General features: G+C 41.4%; 2 protein-coding genes across 3 annotated transcripts; one reads left to right on the top strand and one right to left on the bottom strand.

Annotated features, from left to right (window-relative positions):
- Positions 1-5,200: 5,200 nt before the first annotated feature.
- fam43a (family with sequence similarity 43 member A) lies at positions 5,201-7,242 on the bottom strand. 2 transcript variants are annotated; one of them, XM_073476321.1, is made up of 2 exons: positions 7,163-7,242; positions 5,201-7,046 (listed from the first exon to the last, which is right to left on the bottom strand). In XM_073476321.1, exon 2 carries the CDS (start codon positions 7,008-7,010, stop codon positions 5,970-5,972), a length of 1,041 nt encoding a protein of 346 aa, XP_073332422.1. In that variant the 5' UTR covers positions 7,011-7,046; positions 7,163-7,242; the 3' UTR covers positions 5,201-5,969. The 2 variants fall into 2 exon arrangements, with proteins under 2 accessions (XP_073332422.1, XP_073332423.1); XM_073476322.1 differs by having other exon boundaries at positions 5,201-7,043; positions 7,163-7,191.
- Positions 7,243-9,040: 1,798 nt separating this feature from the next.
- On the top strand, positions 9,041-15,050 carry lsg1 (large 60S subunit nuclear export GTPase 1). The gene is made up of 14 exons (XM_073476935.1): positions 9,041-9,262; positions 9,787-9,913; positions 10,119-10,239; positions 10,326-10,412; positions 10,569-10,655; positions 10,748-10,808; positions 11,303-11,479; positions 12,230-12,592; positions 12,730-12,831; positions 12,944-13,087; positions 13,490-13,613; positions 13,785-13,864; positions 14,145-14,315; positions 14,452-15,050. Exons 1-14 carry the CDS (start codon positions 9,164-9,166, stop codon positions 14,629-14,631), a joined length of 1,923 nt encoding a protein of 640 aa, XP_073333036.1. The 5' UTR covers positions 9,041-9,163; the 3' UTR covers positions 14,632-15,050.
- Positions 15,051-15,323: the final 273 nt, after the last annotated feature.

Here is a 15,323-nt window from a genome sequence, read left to right on the forward strand (position 1 = left end):
CTGTGATTTTCTCTCCCTCCTCTGTTATTATTCCATTTCCTCCCCGTGAACGGAAAGACTGAAATAACCCCGCTGAAATCTATGGCTCTCCAGGGGCAAGGCTTTTGTGTCAGAACAAGTGGAAAACAAGAGCAGCAGTGGCTGAAAGGGACACTGCGAGATCTAGAGTTTCACGGCCTCATGGGGCTCGGCCCATAGACACAGACACGGCTCATTACATGAGAAGACTGTATGGAGACCAATCGAGAAGTGTCGTGTGAGACACTCAGCATGTGTGACTCACAGGGGGAATTGTAGGCCAGACTCTTTTTGGTAGCCGAATGATGGCTGAGTGCACAGTGATGAAATATTCTGTAAGAACCTGTAACTGTGTGTGTGATGAACTGAGGAAGGAGAGGTGATGATCCAAGCTGAGGGAAACCAACACTCCCAGTCCCAGAAAACTTTTTGTCCACTCATCTGTTATCATTTTTGCCTCTTCTTCTTCTCTTAAGCTAAACTTAAGCTATGTGGCTCCATGGATGAGAATGGCCACCACTTTGGTACAGATTAAAATATTACAACGACTTTTGGTTGGGCTGTCGTTATATTTCTATGTAGACTTTGTGCCCAGACGATAATCTCTTTGGACACCATTTGCAGATCAAAGTTTACGTTATCCCGGGGAACATCTCAACTTCTACTAAATAGGTTGGCACAAAACTTTTGATCAGACATTCGTGGCCCCTATGGCATGACTTTTATTACGTTTGGTGACCATCAAGCGTCAACATGGGGTCAAAATTTGTATTTGTCAAATGCTAAATCCAAATTAAACCAAATATCTGAAAAACACATGACATCCCCGTCAGCCTCAGCTGTACTTTTATTTGGTTCTAACTAGCAAATGTTAGCATGCAAACACACTGTGTTGCAGAGATAGCTACTGAAGTTAGTATGCTAAGCAGCTAACACTCGCCTGTCCTGGGCCAATGCTTTTGTGCCAGCAGTATAAACACCAACACTTCCCCATGTCCTCCGAGCTACCAGTCTGGACCGCTAGCTGCATGGCTAACTGAGCTAACTAGCTAACAGCAGCTATGACGAGCAGCAGTTAGCAGTAACTCTAGTGATATGCTGCCCCCTATTCGTTTTGAGTATGAATTCAACAGGTAGCCAGACTGCAAGACTGCGAAAAACTCAAACAAGGCAAGTTGCCTACGTATGGCCCTTAGATATACTTTCCAGTTTTACTGCAGTGAGGCCTGTGGTTTGTCCAAGTGGTGTTGCCATACCTAGATGTCCAAGACAGCGGACGCACTCTTTGAGCATGAGTAATGTCCTTGGTGAGCATGTTAGCATGCTAATCTTAGCACTTTGCTCAAAGCGCCGCTGTGCCTTATTAATGGTTTGTACTTGTTGTATTTCTGATTCATTTATTTTTTCATCCAGGTTGATCCTTCGAGATTGCATAAACCACTGATGCATAAAATCACTAACATCCATCTGAATGTTATGCAGACACAGTTGCTTTTAATGGATACACTTTCTCTATAATGAATTCAAGCATGTCTGGTGTATCTGCCCTCCACGACAGCCGGAGCACAACCTTAGAGGACACAGCACATGAAATGTTTCATAGAACAGCTGAGCATGAAAATGACCTGTACCTACACATAGACCACATGCATGCATAGACACACACACTCACACACATACATAACACACAACTCCTGGAGGACAGCTGTCAGATTCAAACTAATGAGAGTCGAGGCTGCTGCTGTGTTGGATTTTTTCTCTCTCTTTCTGTCTCTCACCGTCTTTCTCACATTCACAGCATCCTGGTAAAGTCATCAGTGGACTGACACCGCCTGACACCGCTTGTGAAGAGTCGAAATACATCATTCTCTCCGAGAAACACCAGGAAAGTTCAGCACATCTTTGCCCCCAGTCCGCTGCACCTGTAATTCTATGTTGTGAATGATTTAACCCTTGAAGAGCATGTTAATAACACACCTTCATGATACAAATAGTATGTTGCATCCATCTCCTCCTCACCTGCCCCAGTTTCTAGGGCACTGTCTACGTAAAGCATCTAATTATGATCAGCAGGCATGCCGGGACATGTTGCTCTCTGCTACTATTCCTAGAGATTTGTTCATATGTTTCCACAGCCAGCAGAAGGTCACCAGGCCTCTGTGCTCTGATTCAACCCCTCTGACATCTTAGAGCTGCTGCTGTAATCAGATCCAGGCACAGTAACTAACAGCTCTGGTGCTTTCCCGGCCGTCCTCATGCATTATAGACGAACACATTTTTGAGCGTGGCTCAAAGAGAGCCTGGCACCGGTGATGATCTGGTACAGCGATGGCCCACGGCGGCGTTCCACTAGCAGATAATTAGAAAGTCTTCTGCCTCTGTGTCAAAGCAGGCAGGGACAGCCGAGCAGATTCATTTATTGTTTGTTTTTAGGTGGTCAAGTGTACTTAAAGGGTAACACATTAATGTGTGTTTACAGGTAATTTGGAGTACTTCTGCACATGTGAAAAGGTGGTATGAAGCCTTTTGTGGCATCAGAGGAAGATGATGCGATCTAGTAAATTACCTCCAGTGATGTCAATCAGTGGCTTAGTTGCATTGTGGGAGATGTAGGCTCCAGGTTTTGAAAAGGAAGAAGAATGTTTATAAAGAGTCCAACAGGACACACTCTTATTTTATTTCATTTAAAGTCTGGGAACTCAGTCATTTTAATAATGCCTGATCACCCTTCACTGAAAAAAATCTTCATGTTTATAGAAGATTGGAGAACTTTAAAAACCAACAGCAAACACTTCACCGCTGTGACTGACAGACAATTTTCTTGTTGAATGTGGAGCCTTTTTTCCCTCTGACTCACACATGCCAGACAGTAGGCAAAGCAAACACCTGAGTGTTTGTTCAAAGGGAAAGCGAACGTGACATGTGAATATCAAAAAAAGCCTCTTTTTTTCATTCTCTCTTATCAGCCAGGAACTCCGCTCTCTCTCCCCGGGCAGCTTGAAACGTGTTCTTCAACCACTTGTTGTCAGCAAACACTTTCAAACCATTTGTTGTGTGAGTGCACAAGTGGCTGATATCCAGGTAACCTTGGAAGAGTGTGAGAACGTGATTGCTTTTGCAGAGGTGAGACGCAGGAGAGATATTTCTCCCTGACCTAAAGAGAATGTAGGTCAGGGAGAAACGCAGCTGTGGAGCTGGAACGGCGGACAAAATGGCACTTTACTCTGTCTTTATGTGGTGAGAGCACTGGCCTCCCACTAATTACATTAAGCTGTGCACAAACTGATGATGTCATGCTGTCTTCCCAGTGAGCAGTAGACAGGGCATCACACCACACGTGGAAGTGAAACTAACTGGTGTGGGTTTCTGCGCTCGATTATCATCTGACAAGCCACAAACACAGCAGCGGCAGTCTGGGTTTGGAGCACGTGTGTCTGTGTGCCCCTGGAAGCACATCAATTCATAATGAGGCGCTGCAAAGCTTTTTATAGGACTCACCGACCGCTGGCTGAAATACGTTAACCCTCTTGTCTCCGGATCTCTTTCCAAAGCCATCGTGTTTTTGTTTTCACTGAATACCAGAGCCAGTGCTGGTGAGAATACGCCTGGCTCTGGAGGAGCTGTGTGGGCTCTGGGGTGCGGCCCTGGCAGGCAGACGCACACCACTAATGGCTTACGTGCATCAATACATCAATATCTGCGTGTTCCAGTGAGAGCTGTGCGCTGTGTGCTGTGTGCTGTGTGCGTAGGCCTGTTGCTATGTGTTAGAAAAGGAAGTGACAGGAGAGGTGGTGTCACTGCTGCTAAGTCACATCCATCTTTGGCCACGGGTCACATGTGCTGGCATGAGAGGTGATGCTGTCTTTTTGCAACTCTAAGTATCAGATGTTAAGCCTGCTGTTCTGGCGTTTAAGAGAAGGAAGTTATATAATCTGTCATCAGTGTAACTTCCGTGTATTAACTGATATTTTGGTGAAGCCGTGCTGACACATTACAATATTGCAGCCTTCCTGATTTCAGTAAGTCGGGTGAATTTGAATGAAAAGCACCTGCTGCATCACAGGATACAGATTCAGGGGTGCTTGTTTTGACCCTTAAAGGATAAGTTCACCCAAAAATGAAAATTCAGTTATCATCTACTCACTCCCATGCTGATGGGAAGTCGGGTGAAGTTTCGCAGTCGGCAAAACATTTCTGCAGCTTCAAGGGAAAACAGTGTTGCAGTCTTCTCGTCAACAACTGAAGTAGATGGGGACTTGTTTAAAAAGGTAACAAAACTGAAAAAAGAAAACATGAAATGGCTCCGTACAGCTCCAATCCAAGTCTTCAGAGGCCCTGAGATCCCTAACTCATTTGAAAAGACACTATTTACACCCTTTTTTAAGCCGAAATCTTCATTGTAGCTGCTAAGCTAAAACTCATGGGTGTAAATAACGTCTTTTTTAAAATCAGTGTGGGATCTCAGGGCTTCCGTAGACTTGGATTACGCGGGACGAGCTGTATGGAACCATTTTTAAATTGCTTATTTTTTAAATTTGTTTTGAAACAAGTCCCCGTCTACTTCAGTTGTCTAGGAGAAAACTACAACGCTGTTTTGCTGTGAAGCTCCAGAAATGTTTTGTGGACTACCAAACTTCATTTGAATTTTCATTTTTGGGTGAATTTATCCTTTAAGTTATTCTCTGAAGTGACTCACCAAGGGAGGACAGGACATAGGACATAATAATGGTACATGAAAGGCAACCATGGTGTTAAAAGACCTCGGGTGCCTCTGCTGCCCTGTCATTAAAGGACCCATGTGATGTTCCAACTGCGGGTGCTTGTGCTGACGTCCTCCTGTGTGGCCTGGCTTTCCTGAGGCTGCTCACAATGAATGAGCCTTCAGTACCTTAACTCAATAACTTCTGCCGCCTGCTCCCTGAACGCCATCTGACGAAAAAAGACTTAGCCTAGTCTATTAAATGAAATACATGTATACGACGGCAGGCACTCCAGTAAGTATTAGGGGTGAGAAATGTTTCTCTGTTTCCCATCTTCATGTGACTTTCAGTCAGCAGTGCAAATCTGACCTCAATAAGAGACTCTCAAGGTAAATCCCCTCTCATATTAAAGAGCACCAGTGGAAAACATGACCTACATGTTCTCCAACACAAATCTGCACATAAACTTCAACAGCTTGAGATCATTTTCATTTTTTTTTTATTCATAATTCTATGAGGTTCACATAACAAACCACATTTTTCATTCTTTAAAAAATAACATATTTATACTTAAAACATCTTACTTTACATCATAATACATAACAGTGTTTTTTTCTTTTGCACAGCAAAGATATGACATTTATGTTTCGGACAACATAACAACAAACATCATTTACATGAAGTCAACATAATACTTGAGTGAATTCTACAACAGTGCAAAAGAAATGAACAGACTGTTGCAACAACAAAAAAAAGGCCCTGACAGGAAACTTTAGGAGGCCTGTTTAGACCCACTGAACCATTTAAGGGAGAGAAAAAAAGGCTTTTAAAAAAGGGGGAATGTTTTTTGGATCATGAGGAGCATCTTTCAACAGAAAAATGCAATTTTCAAGAGCGAAAAAACTTAAGGTAAACAAGCTCGAGGCTACAACAAAATCCTCTTAAATAAAAGAGGTGGAATTAGTGTCGTGCGTCTTCGGGCGCACTGGGATCTTGTCGGTTCAACCAGTCATCTCTCGAACGACATGCACTTATTTTCCCACATGTTCCCCGTGTTTACACAATCTTAAAATATCATTCAGTAGCCTAACTGTGTGTCCAAGTCCGTGAGGATCGTCTCTGGATCATCTCAGTTAGTCGTGGAGGCACCGATGAGACAAACAATCTCCAACAACAAGGCTGACGACAGAGGAAATGTTTTTTTTCTTGGGGAGACAACAAAACAATGCGTCAGAAATGCCTTAAAAGTATTCAGGCAATTTCCTGCACCTTTACCTCCTCGAACCCGTTGGTGAGCGGGGGGGGCTCCTGGTTGCTCTCTATGGAGGACTCGCTCCCCGTGCTCTCTCCAGAGAGAAGTCTGGTGACTCTCAGGTCAGCTTTCAGTGTCTGCACGTCGTTCCCTATGCTCATCTCTCCCAAGTCATTAATAATCTGAGTCAACTCCTGTTTACCGTTGGCAACACAATCATCGTCCGTGTCCAGAATGTCCTCACACTCAAAGTGCATCGCTTTCTCCTCCTCCTCCTCCCCGACCAAGTCCTCTGTGATGGAGCCCAGCTTGGGCGCGCTCCGGCTGCGCTCCACCGGGGGTTTGTAGTAACACTGTCCGTTCAGCAGCTTCCTGAGGGGGACCAGCGGGATGGTTTGTTCCCCTATGAGCTGCTGCTGCTGGTGTCGGGCATCGTCTCTCCGTTTTAGTCTTTTAAACTCAGCCAAGGCTGTGGCCGAGGTCTGGTACAGCAGCAGCGCCATGGCTTTCGCCTTCTCCGGCTTGGACACCAGCACTGCGTGACAGCGCAGCATCACGGCCTTGTGCTTCATTTCGTGCCTGTAAATCCAGGCGAAGATCTTGGGTAGCCTCGGGTCCGCGACGCAGTAGGTTATCCGGTGCAGCAAGTACAAGTGTCCCGGCCTCCTGGCCTTGTCGTCCACATGCACCATCCGGATGCCCTGCGAGCTGATGGTCAGCCTCATCTTGGTGCCGTTCTTGCCCATTTCGCTCTTGCCCCAGATCTTGCTCACAGCCACGTCCGTGCAGCCGTCCCCTTTGGACTGGATGGTGGTGGCGTTGCCCAGGTAGAGCACCGTGTACGTGGGGTCCTCGCTGGTGATCTTCACCTTTTTCCTCTTGGACTTGAACATGCTGCCCACCCTGTTGAGCGCGCTCTCCGGGCAGGACTTGGCGAAGGACGTGAGCACGGAGTAGTTGAGACTCACCGCATAGCCCTTCTGCTTGGACTGCTTGTCTTCCTCAATCAGGTCGAACTTATTCTTCTTCCAAGGCAGCATTTTCCTGCTGTTTCCAGTCAACAGCAACAAAGTCTACTGAGAGAGAAAGAAAGAAATAAACTTTGTGTCACTGCTAAATCCTAGAAGAGTTTCTCTCCCTGTCAGGTCATTTGTGAGCTACTCTACGAGAACTGAGCGCAAAGACAACGTACTTCATCTGTTCATCCTCTAAAGTCCTCTTGTCCATTGTGGTGTCCCCGCTGCTGTCTCGATGTAGGGCACAATAGAGTCTGCTGTGTCGAGACGAGCTTCATAGAATATATACTGGGAGAAACCATTTCAGTGTGACTGTGGGGGGGACTGAACCAAATGAGAACAGAACTGTTATGGCTTGTGTAGATGGTGTTCATTGATACAAAACTCTCACGTTTGCCTGCCTGCCTGTATATATATGTATGTATATATGTGTGTGTGTGTGTGTGTGTGTGTGTATATGTATATATATATATATATATATATATATATATATATATATATATATATATATATATATATATATATATATATATATATCTATATTTCTATTTTATTTTATATTCTTATATTTCTTATTTCTGTCTGGACAGAGGGAAACACAATTTCAATTCTCTGTATGTCTTGTACATATTGCAGTTTTGACAATAAAGTCGACTTTGAACTTTGAACTTTGATATATATATACATATATATATATATATATATATATATATATATATATATATATATATATATATATATATATATATATATATATATATATATATATATATATATAATTAGGTTATAACCACATTCCCACCCCACCAAAATCAATGTTTGATGACATGTTCTCTCATAGTTTTTCAATAATGATAATAAACTTTATTTATATAGCACCTTTACATACAGAGTTTACGAAGCGCTTTGACAATCAAGCAAAAGCAGGAAACTCAGGAAGACGATATTACAGAACAAACACTGAACAGTAAGTAATGCAAAAATAGAAATAAATAAAAGAATAGAATCAAGAAAAGACGATAAGGTAGATTTTAACAAGTAATTGTAATTTTAATTGCATGTAATATGTTAACTAAAAATTTAATTTGTGTGTCTCTCCATCTGAGATCAAACCAACACACAAATGTCTATGTGCAAATATATAATTTTTAAAAAATCTATACCTTTTTATTATATTGCTACACACCATGTGTGTATTATTATCACTATGGGTGCAATTATCATGTGCAATTGTCCTTCTTGGTCATATCTGCATGTGAAAGAAGAACAGTCTAAATAGTCTTAAAGATTAATATTTTTCTTTTATTTTTATTATTCTATTTTATTTGTTTTTTTCATCAGTCACTGAGTCACTGTTTTTCCCTCTGCTTTTGACTGTTGAGCTGCTGTAACAAGTGTATTTCCCCGGTGAGGGATTAATAAAGTCTTATCTATGTTGTACAGCTTTTGTATCACACTGAAATACAATATTAACAAACACATGGATCTTACATGAAATTGAGAAATACAGAAATTTGATATAAAGTATTCAAATATTTTCTATGTCAGTCAGTTCATCATATTGGTAGGCTTTATGTGGAAGTAAGGGAGGAAAGTCACTCTGATACACTGCTGGTTTATGCTGCCACCTTTTGGTTCACATCGGAACTGCATCTGTTGCATTTGTTTGATATTGGAGGAGGGGTTACTTGTTACTTTGCGTAATACTTACTCTTAATTTGTGAATTTAATTTACTTCAGAATTATATGTGGACTGTATAAATATTTGTTTGGTTGTTAAAGGACTACACGTTGGCATGTGGAACGATTGTTAGAGCTGTCCCATTTCCTTCAGAGCGCCTTTGATAGCCGGACAGACAAGTGGACGGTACCATAGCAGCGTCGTTTAAATTGCTTAGAAGAAAGCAGACATTGGCTCATATTCGTAGAGATGAAGTTCAGAAATCACATTAAACTCACAGTAATTCAACTAAAGGAAGGCTGTGAATTAATATCCAAGTAGTTGAGGTCGATTCTTCCGGATCAAGTAAAACTCGATTGGTTTATCCCACTTCCGGTTCTTACGACGACAACAACGCAGATGCACATGGGGTGCAGACTGTAGCTAGTATCAGATAGCGTTTACAACTGTTGTGAGATATTATAACAGAGTGTTTTGTGTGGCAACATCAGAAGTTATGGGTAAGAAGAAGGCCGGCGGAGGAGTCGGACTGGGCAGAGCTCTGATAAAAGAGAGACTTCAGGCAGGCCGAGGAAACAAGAGAGGAGACTCATGGGTATGACATGGCAGCAACTAGCTTATATTAAACACGCTTTAACAAACCATAAAAGATAATTACCTCACTGTTCATACAATTATATCAAGTTCCAGTTCCCTGTCGATCATGTTTGAACTGCCACTCATCTAATCTCCTACACGGAGGGTTCGTCAGAGCTGTCAATAGTTCTGGAAAGTATGGTTTGTCGCTCGAGCCACACTCGCTTAAGAAAATGTAATTTTATCGCTGCTTTGCTTATCGCGGACCTGCAACACCTACATTAATACTTGTTCATATTAAATAAGATCCTGTGGTTATGTCGGCGTAGAGATGAATTATATAGGAGCATTATTTTTGCCGTAAAATCTCAATATTAGTAGAACTATTAACATACCCACATGCAAGACACATTTTTGGACCCACCATGAGAGTATTTGGGCAAAACACAACAGAGTAAACGTATGTCTCCTCGTAACAGTCAGTGTGTATTGCAGATGCTCTTCCCTGAGGCACTTAACGTAATTAATGTTAAACATTTGCAGCTCCACACCAGTGAGCTGAATGATGGCTATGACTGGGGGCGGCTGAACCTGCAGTCAGTGACAGAACAGAGCTCCATGGATGACTTTCTTGCCACTGCTGAACTGGCTGGAACAGAATTTGTTGCAGGTAAATAAAACCTAATTTAATTAAATTAAAATGCTTGAATTAGATTTTGATTTTAAATGTTAGTTGTAGAGGATCATAGATAAATGTTTCCTGTGTTCTAGAGCTTTGCACGCTAAAATATATATACAATTTTGTCATATCCACTGCACCTCTGTCACTTTGATTCCACTGCTGTCCCTGACTTCGTCTTGCTTTGTTTTCCCAGAGAAACTCAACGTCAGGTTTGTGCCAGTGGAAGCTAGAGCAGGTTTATTAACAGCTGAGGAGAAAACCAGGCTGGCAAGGCTGCATGAAGAGAACAAGCATTTCCTCAGAATTCCTCGGCGGTAAGTAAATAGACCTGGTTATTTGATTTTATGGAACTGCTGTAATGTGTGTTTAATTTTTGTGATATCTCTCTACCAATTTTAAGCCCCCACTGGGATGAGAGCACCAGTCCAGAGGCGCTTCAGCAAGCAGAGAAAGACAGCTTCTTGGAGTGGAGACGAGAGCTTGCACAGTATGTAATCTAATGTAAACTAGGCCACCTTTTTGTTCTTGTTGCATGTTTACTATCTAAAAGTAGCATACAAAACCAAGAACAGTATTTGTAATTGATTAAATCCGTGAAGGATTATCAGTGTCAGCAATCTAACTGTAAGTGTTACCTGTGAAGGCTAGAAGAGGAACAGAAGTTAATTCTCACCCCATTCGAGAGGAATCTGCAGTTCTGGAGACAGCTGTGGAGAGTGATCGAGAGGAGGTAAAAACTTTCGGCTCATACCTGTCTCTGATAAGGAGTGTGTTCTCCTTGTGTAATACTTAACGCAAAACTGTTTTCATGTTTTTCTGTAGTGACGTCGTCATTCAAATTGTTGATGCCAGAAATCCTTTGCTGTTCAGATGTCCTGACCTGGTGAGTACACGAGGTAGAGTTGCTTTGGTGGGAAAGAGAAGTTGCAGTCATCGCTGGTGGGGGATGTAATTAAACTGTGACTGCATCTTCCAATGTTTTTCAGTGATAGTCATCTCTGGTTTTCCATCACCTTTACGCTGGCCACTCTCGTCGAGTTTTGATTTCTTTCTTTATTTTAATCTTTACGTTTTTTTGGCCCCAATTTTTTCTAACATTTGAACTTACTGCAATCTCAATCCCAATTGAGATTCATATTTTGATATTTGAAAGGAGTGAATACGTTGAAAAATGTGGAAGGAGTAGCGAACCAAAAAAAAAAACAGGCGGAAGAATAAAAATTCTGTCCATAGAAGAACATACAGTTTGTTGTGGATGCTTCCAGCATTCACAACCAATAAAAGACTTAAACTGCCTATAGCCAGTTTAAATATTTTTTAAAAGTCACATTTTGCTTTTATTTTGTTTTGTAAGATATGTCTGTTGTGTGCTTCCAGGAGCTGTATGTAAAGGAAGTGTCACAGCATAAGGTAAACATGCTGTTGGTGAATAAGGCAGACCTGCTGACCAGGGAGCAGAGGCGGGCCTGGGCCAGACACTTCCAGAAAGAGGGGCTGAGGGCAGTTTTCTGGTCTGCCCTGGCTGAGGGCGACAGACTGGATGCAGAAGAAAAGGTGAGGAGTCGGATGTTTTTGAAGCCGTACTCTGAACATCACCCGTGAATTTTAATGTGTTTGTTAATGCATTTAATCGCATTTGTTGGGAGCAGATAACCATGTTGATCCACGTTCCCACATTGTGGAGAGGTGGAAGTTATCACTTTGTTTTGGAAAAATGTTTGTGAATAGTCTTCTTTAGCATCTCAGAACTTGCTGCCTTTTAAAGAGACCTACACTGCCAAAATGAAAAAATAAAATATAGGCAATGATTAATTTATAAAATGTGACACAAATTTATATTGTTGTTTTAAATTGCTTCTCTATTCATTTACCTTCTTTAATTGACTAATTAATTCATTTTTACATTTATTTATTTATTTACACATTTATTTCTGTATTATTTTCTCTTTGCATTCTACCTATTACCACAAACACATTTATTTCTCCATTTTCTTCTTATTTCTTTATGCTTTTCTGCTAATAAGCAGGCTGTCAATCAAAGAGTGTCATGAGTCAACTTTTCGCCTATTGGTTGATCGACTTGAAAGTGCAAAGATAAAAAAAAAAAGCTAAATTAAAACAAATATCAATATCACTTTTTATAAATGTGTAAATGCTTAATTTCATTTTTCTTAATATTATTTTTGGTGCATTCACTGGCAAATTAATTTATTTAATATATTTATTTTTATATATTTCTAAAAGATTTGGGCTGTTTCAACTCTATAAACGTAGTTTCAAAGTGCAAAATGTCTCTTCTCACAGGGCATGGAAGTGGATGATCCAGAGTGTGGAGAAAGTGAGCCAGAAGATGAAGGACAGCCAGACAATGAAGACTTGACCAAAAAGGGGGCAGATGGAGATGAAGAGGCGAAGGCAGAAGAGGCGGTGGGGGATGAAGAGAGTGGTACAGAGGAAGAGGAGCAGGAGAAGATATCTGTAGAAGAGGAGGACTGGTACACCTGCTCAGAAGATGAGCATGAAGAAGAAAAAGGGACTGTTCGTTCATCCGGTGAAGCCTCCTTCTACAACTCCAGCCGTCTGCTGCATAAGGATGAGCTGCTGGACGTGTTTAAGGCTGCTCACAACGGGCCGACGTGTAAAGACGGTGAACTGACAGTCGGACTGGTGGGTAAAAAGTTAGCCCTGTACAGAAAGACAGTTTTCTGATTCACTTACTCAGTGCACTTGGCAGCAAGCATTGTCAGCTGTTTTTGAGGGATTGTAAAGCAATTACACTTTTTTATTTTGTGTGAATTCAACAGGTCGGGTATCCGAATGTGGGAAAGAGTTCTACCATCAACACTATTCTAAGGAACAAGAAGGTGTCTGTTTCAGCCACTCCGGGACACACTAAGCACTTTCAGGTACAGGAATACTCCTTAAATCTGATGTGAATTCAAGTCATATTTTCCATCAGCAGAAAACATAATGTGTGTTTTTTTCTTGCTGCCTTTTCTTCACATCGTATCGTCACAGACTCTGTATGTGGAGCCAGACCTGTGCCTCTGTGACTGCCCAGGTCTGGTCATGCCCTCCTTTGTTTCTACCAAAGCTGAGATGATCTGCTGTGGGATCCTGCCCATCGACCAGATGAGGGATCACGTACCTGCAGTCTCACTTATATCCTTTGTGTGCTTTTTGACACAGCACCTGCACAATCCAGTCACAAGGAAGAAGTGTTTATGACCTTTATGAGCTGTGTAAGGAGTTTTTATAACATGACATTTGAGAAAGTGAAAGTAGGAGTTTCTCACAGTTGGAGACTGGGAATAGAGATAAAGCCCAGGGGGAAAACAAAGGTAGTATCTTCTTCAGTAGGAGCTGGAAAAGCAAAACTATTCTGTAGCAGAAATAAAAACAATAGTCTCACTTGTTTACAGTAATGAATCCAAATAATCAACATCAATTTTACAATGATATGTCGATGTTTGAAATGTCCTACCTAATCTTGAAGTTGAACATCTTGAAGCTCACAGCACCTCAAACTGCGGATCGTAGTTTAGTCCTTAACTGAGTTGTCACATATGTCAGACAATCCCTCGGCACGTGTTAGAGGGCACCTACGGCATCAACATCATCCGACCACGAGAAGACGAAGACCCTGACCGGCACCCAACCTACGAGGAGCTGCTGATGGCTTATGGATGTGAGACTACCAGAAAATTTTATGTTTCTATAGAGAATGAACAATAGGCCAAAGAATGAATGAATGAATGACTAAGTGAGCCACCGTCCTTATCTTTTTAAAGCATTGCTTTAACTCTGCTTTTATGTAAGACTTGTATTAAGTTTATTATTGTGTTTCCTTCTATTTCAGACATGAGAGGCTTTATGACAGCTCATGGCCAGCCTGATCAGTCCAGATCAGCCCGGTACATCCTGAAGGATTATGTCAGCGTAAGTGCAAACGAAATACATTTATTTTAATCTAAGTTCACCTGCAGCATTAACTACATTCTGAATCTACTATGATTGGACAGTGTCATATAGTTGCACATTGTAGTAGCTGTTATGTGAAATTGTTTTGTATAATTTAATCATAGCCCAAGTTTTAGAAATTCAGACTTTGTTTTTTTATTTGGCCAGTTGTTGCTCTACCATCCGTACATTTACTTAGAATATGTGCATCCTGAATAGAACATCCTCACTGCACACTAACAATGTTGACTCCTCACAGGGCAAGCTTCTGTACTGCCATCCTCCTCCACATATTAATGTTGAAGACTTCCAGCCGCAGCACAACAAGTTCCTGAAAAGAGACATGGACTGCTGTGACCTCTCCTCAACAACAAGCAAAAAGAAAATTAAGAGAATTGAAAATGTGGTTGACAAGAACTTCTTCCATCAGGTATAATGCATCTCCTGTCCTCTTGAAGGAAAACTTTCTCAATGGTAGTTATGTGTTGTCAGAAAATCAAAAATATGTACGAGTATGGTTATTTATTGTGAAATTAAATGCTTATTGATGTGAACTCTCTCCTCAGGAGAATGTACGGGCGCTCTCCAAGGGGGTTCAGTCTTTCATGGGCTACAAGCCAGGCAGTGGACCGGTCGGCCCAGGAAAAGCTGGATCAGAAGCAGCGCCAGGAAAACCCTGGAAAAAACACGGCAACAGGAACAAGAAGGAGAAAGTACGCCGTCTGAACAAACATCTGGACGCCTGAGGCTGATCTGAAATCAAAACACTTTTAATCACAGATCATTTCAGCAGGAATGGACTAGCCCCTCAAGTACAGTTCATGTGATTCCAAAGGAATTAATGCTGAGCAGTATCTGTAGGTAGATTCAGGCCCTTTAATCCCATAAGTATGGAGTGTCAGGCTGTGTTGATCTTAACAAATGAGGTGCATAATAATGTCCTGTACTGCTCTGTCAGAAAATCATATTGGTGCAAAGCATTCCATCAACTGGATCAGCAGGTGCTCACCAGGTCTCAGAATTTTATAAAACATTGAAAAGGACATTTTCAGTTTATATTTAGAAGAAACTTCGAAAGACACATAAAACAGTCTTTGTTAAAAAGATATATTACTGTATTTTCCCCATATACAGTTGTGATTATGAAATAAATTGAATGTTTTCATGTTGGTTTCACTTTCACGTGTATTTGCAAATGTTGCAAAATTCAATGTGCATCTTCAAATGTTTATTAACCTACAAGGACACATACATTCATATTGTGGTTATTTTCCTTAAAAGCTTTATTTGCTGCAGTTTAAGAGTAGAAAAATGGACATCAATCAATATTTTGATGTCAACATTTAAGGATATGGCTGTTATTTTAAGCAACATTATGTAGGATTTGCTCTTTTGTTGGATCTGGTTAGTTAGGTAATGTTGCTTAGAAAATTCACCA

The sequence above is a fragment of the Pagrus major genome, chromosome 11 (assembly GCF_040436345.1).
Source record: "Pagrus major chromosome 11, Pma_NU_1.0".
Taxonomy (NCBI): Eukaryota; Metazoa; Chordata; class Actinopteri; order Spariformes; family Sparidae; genus Pagrus; species Pagrus major.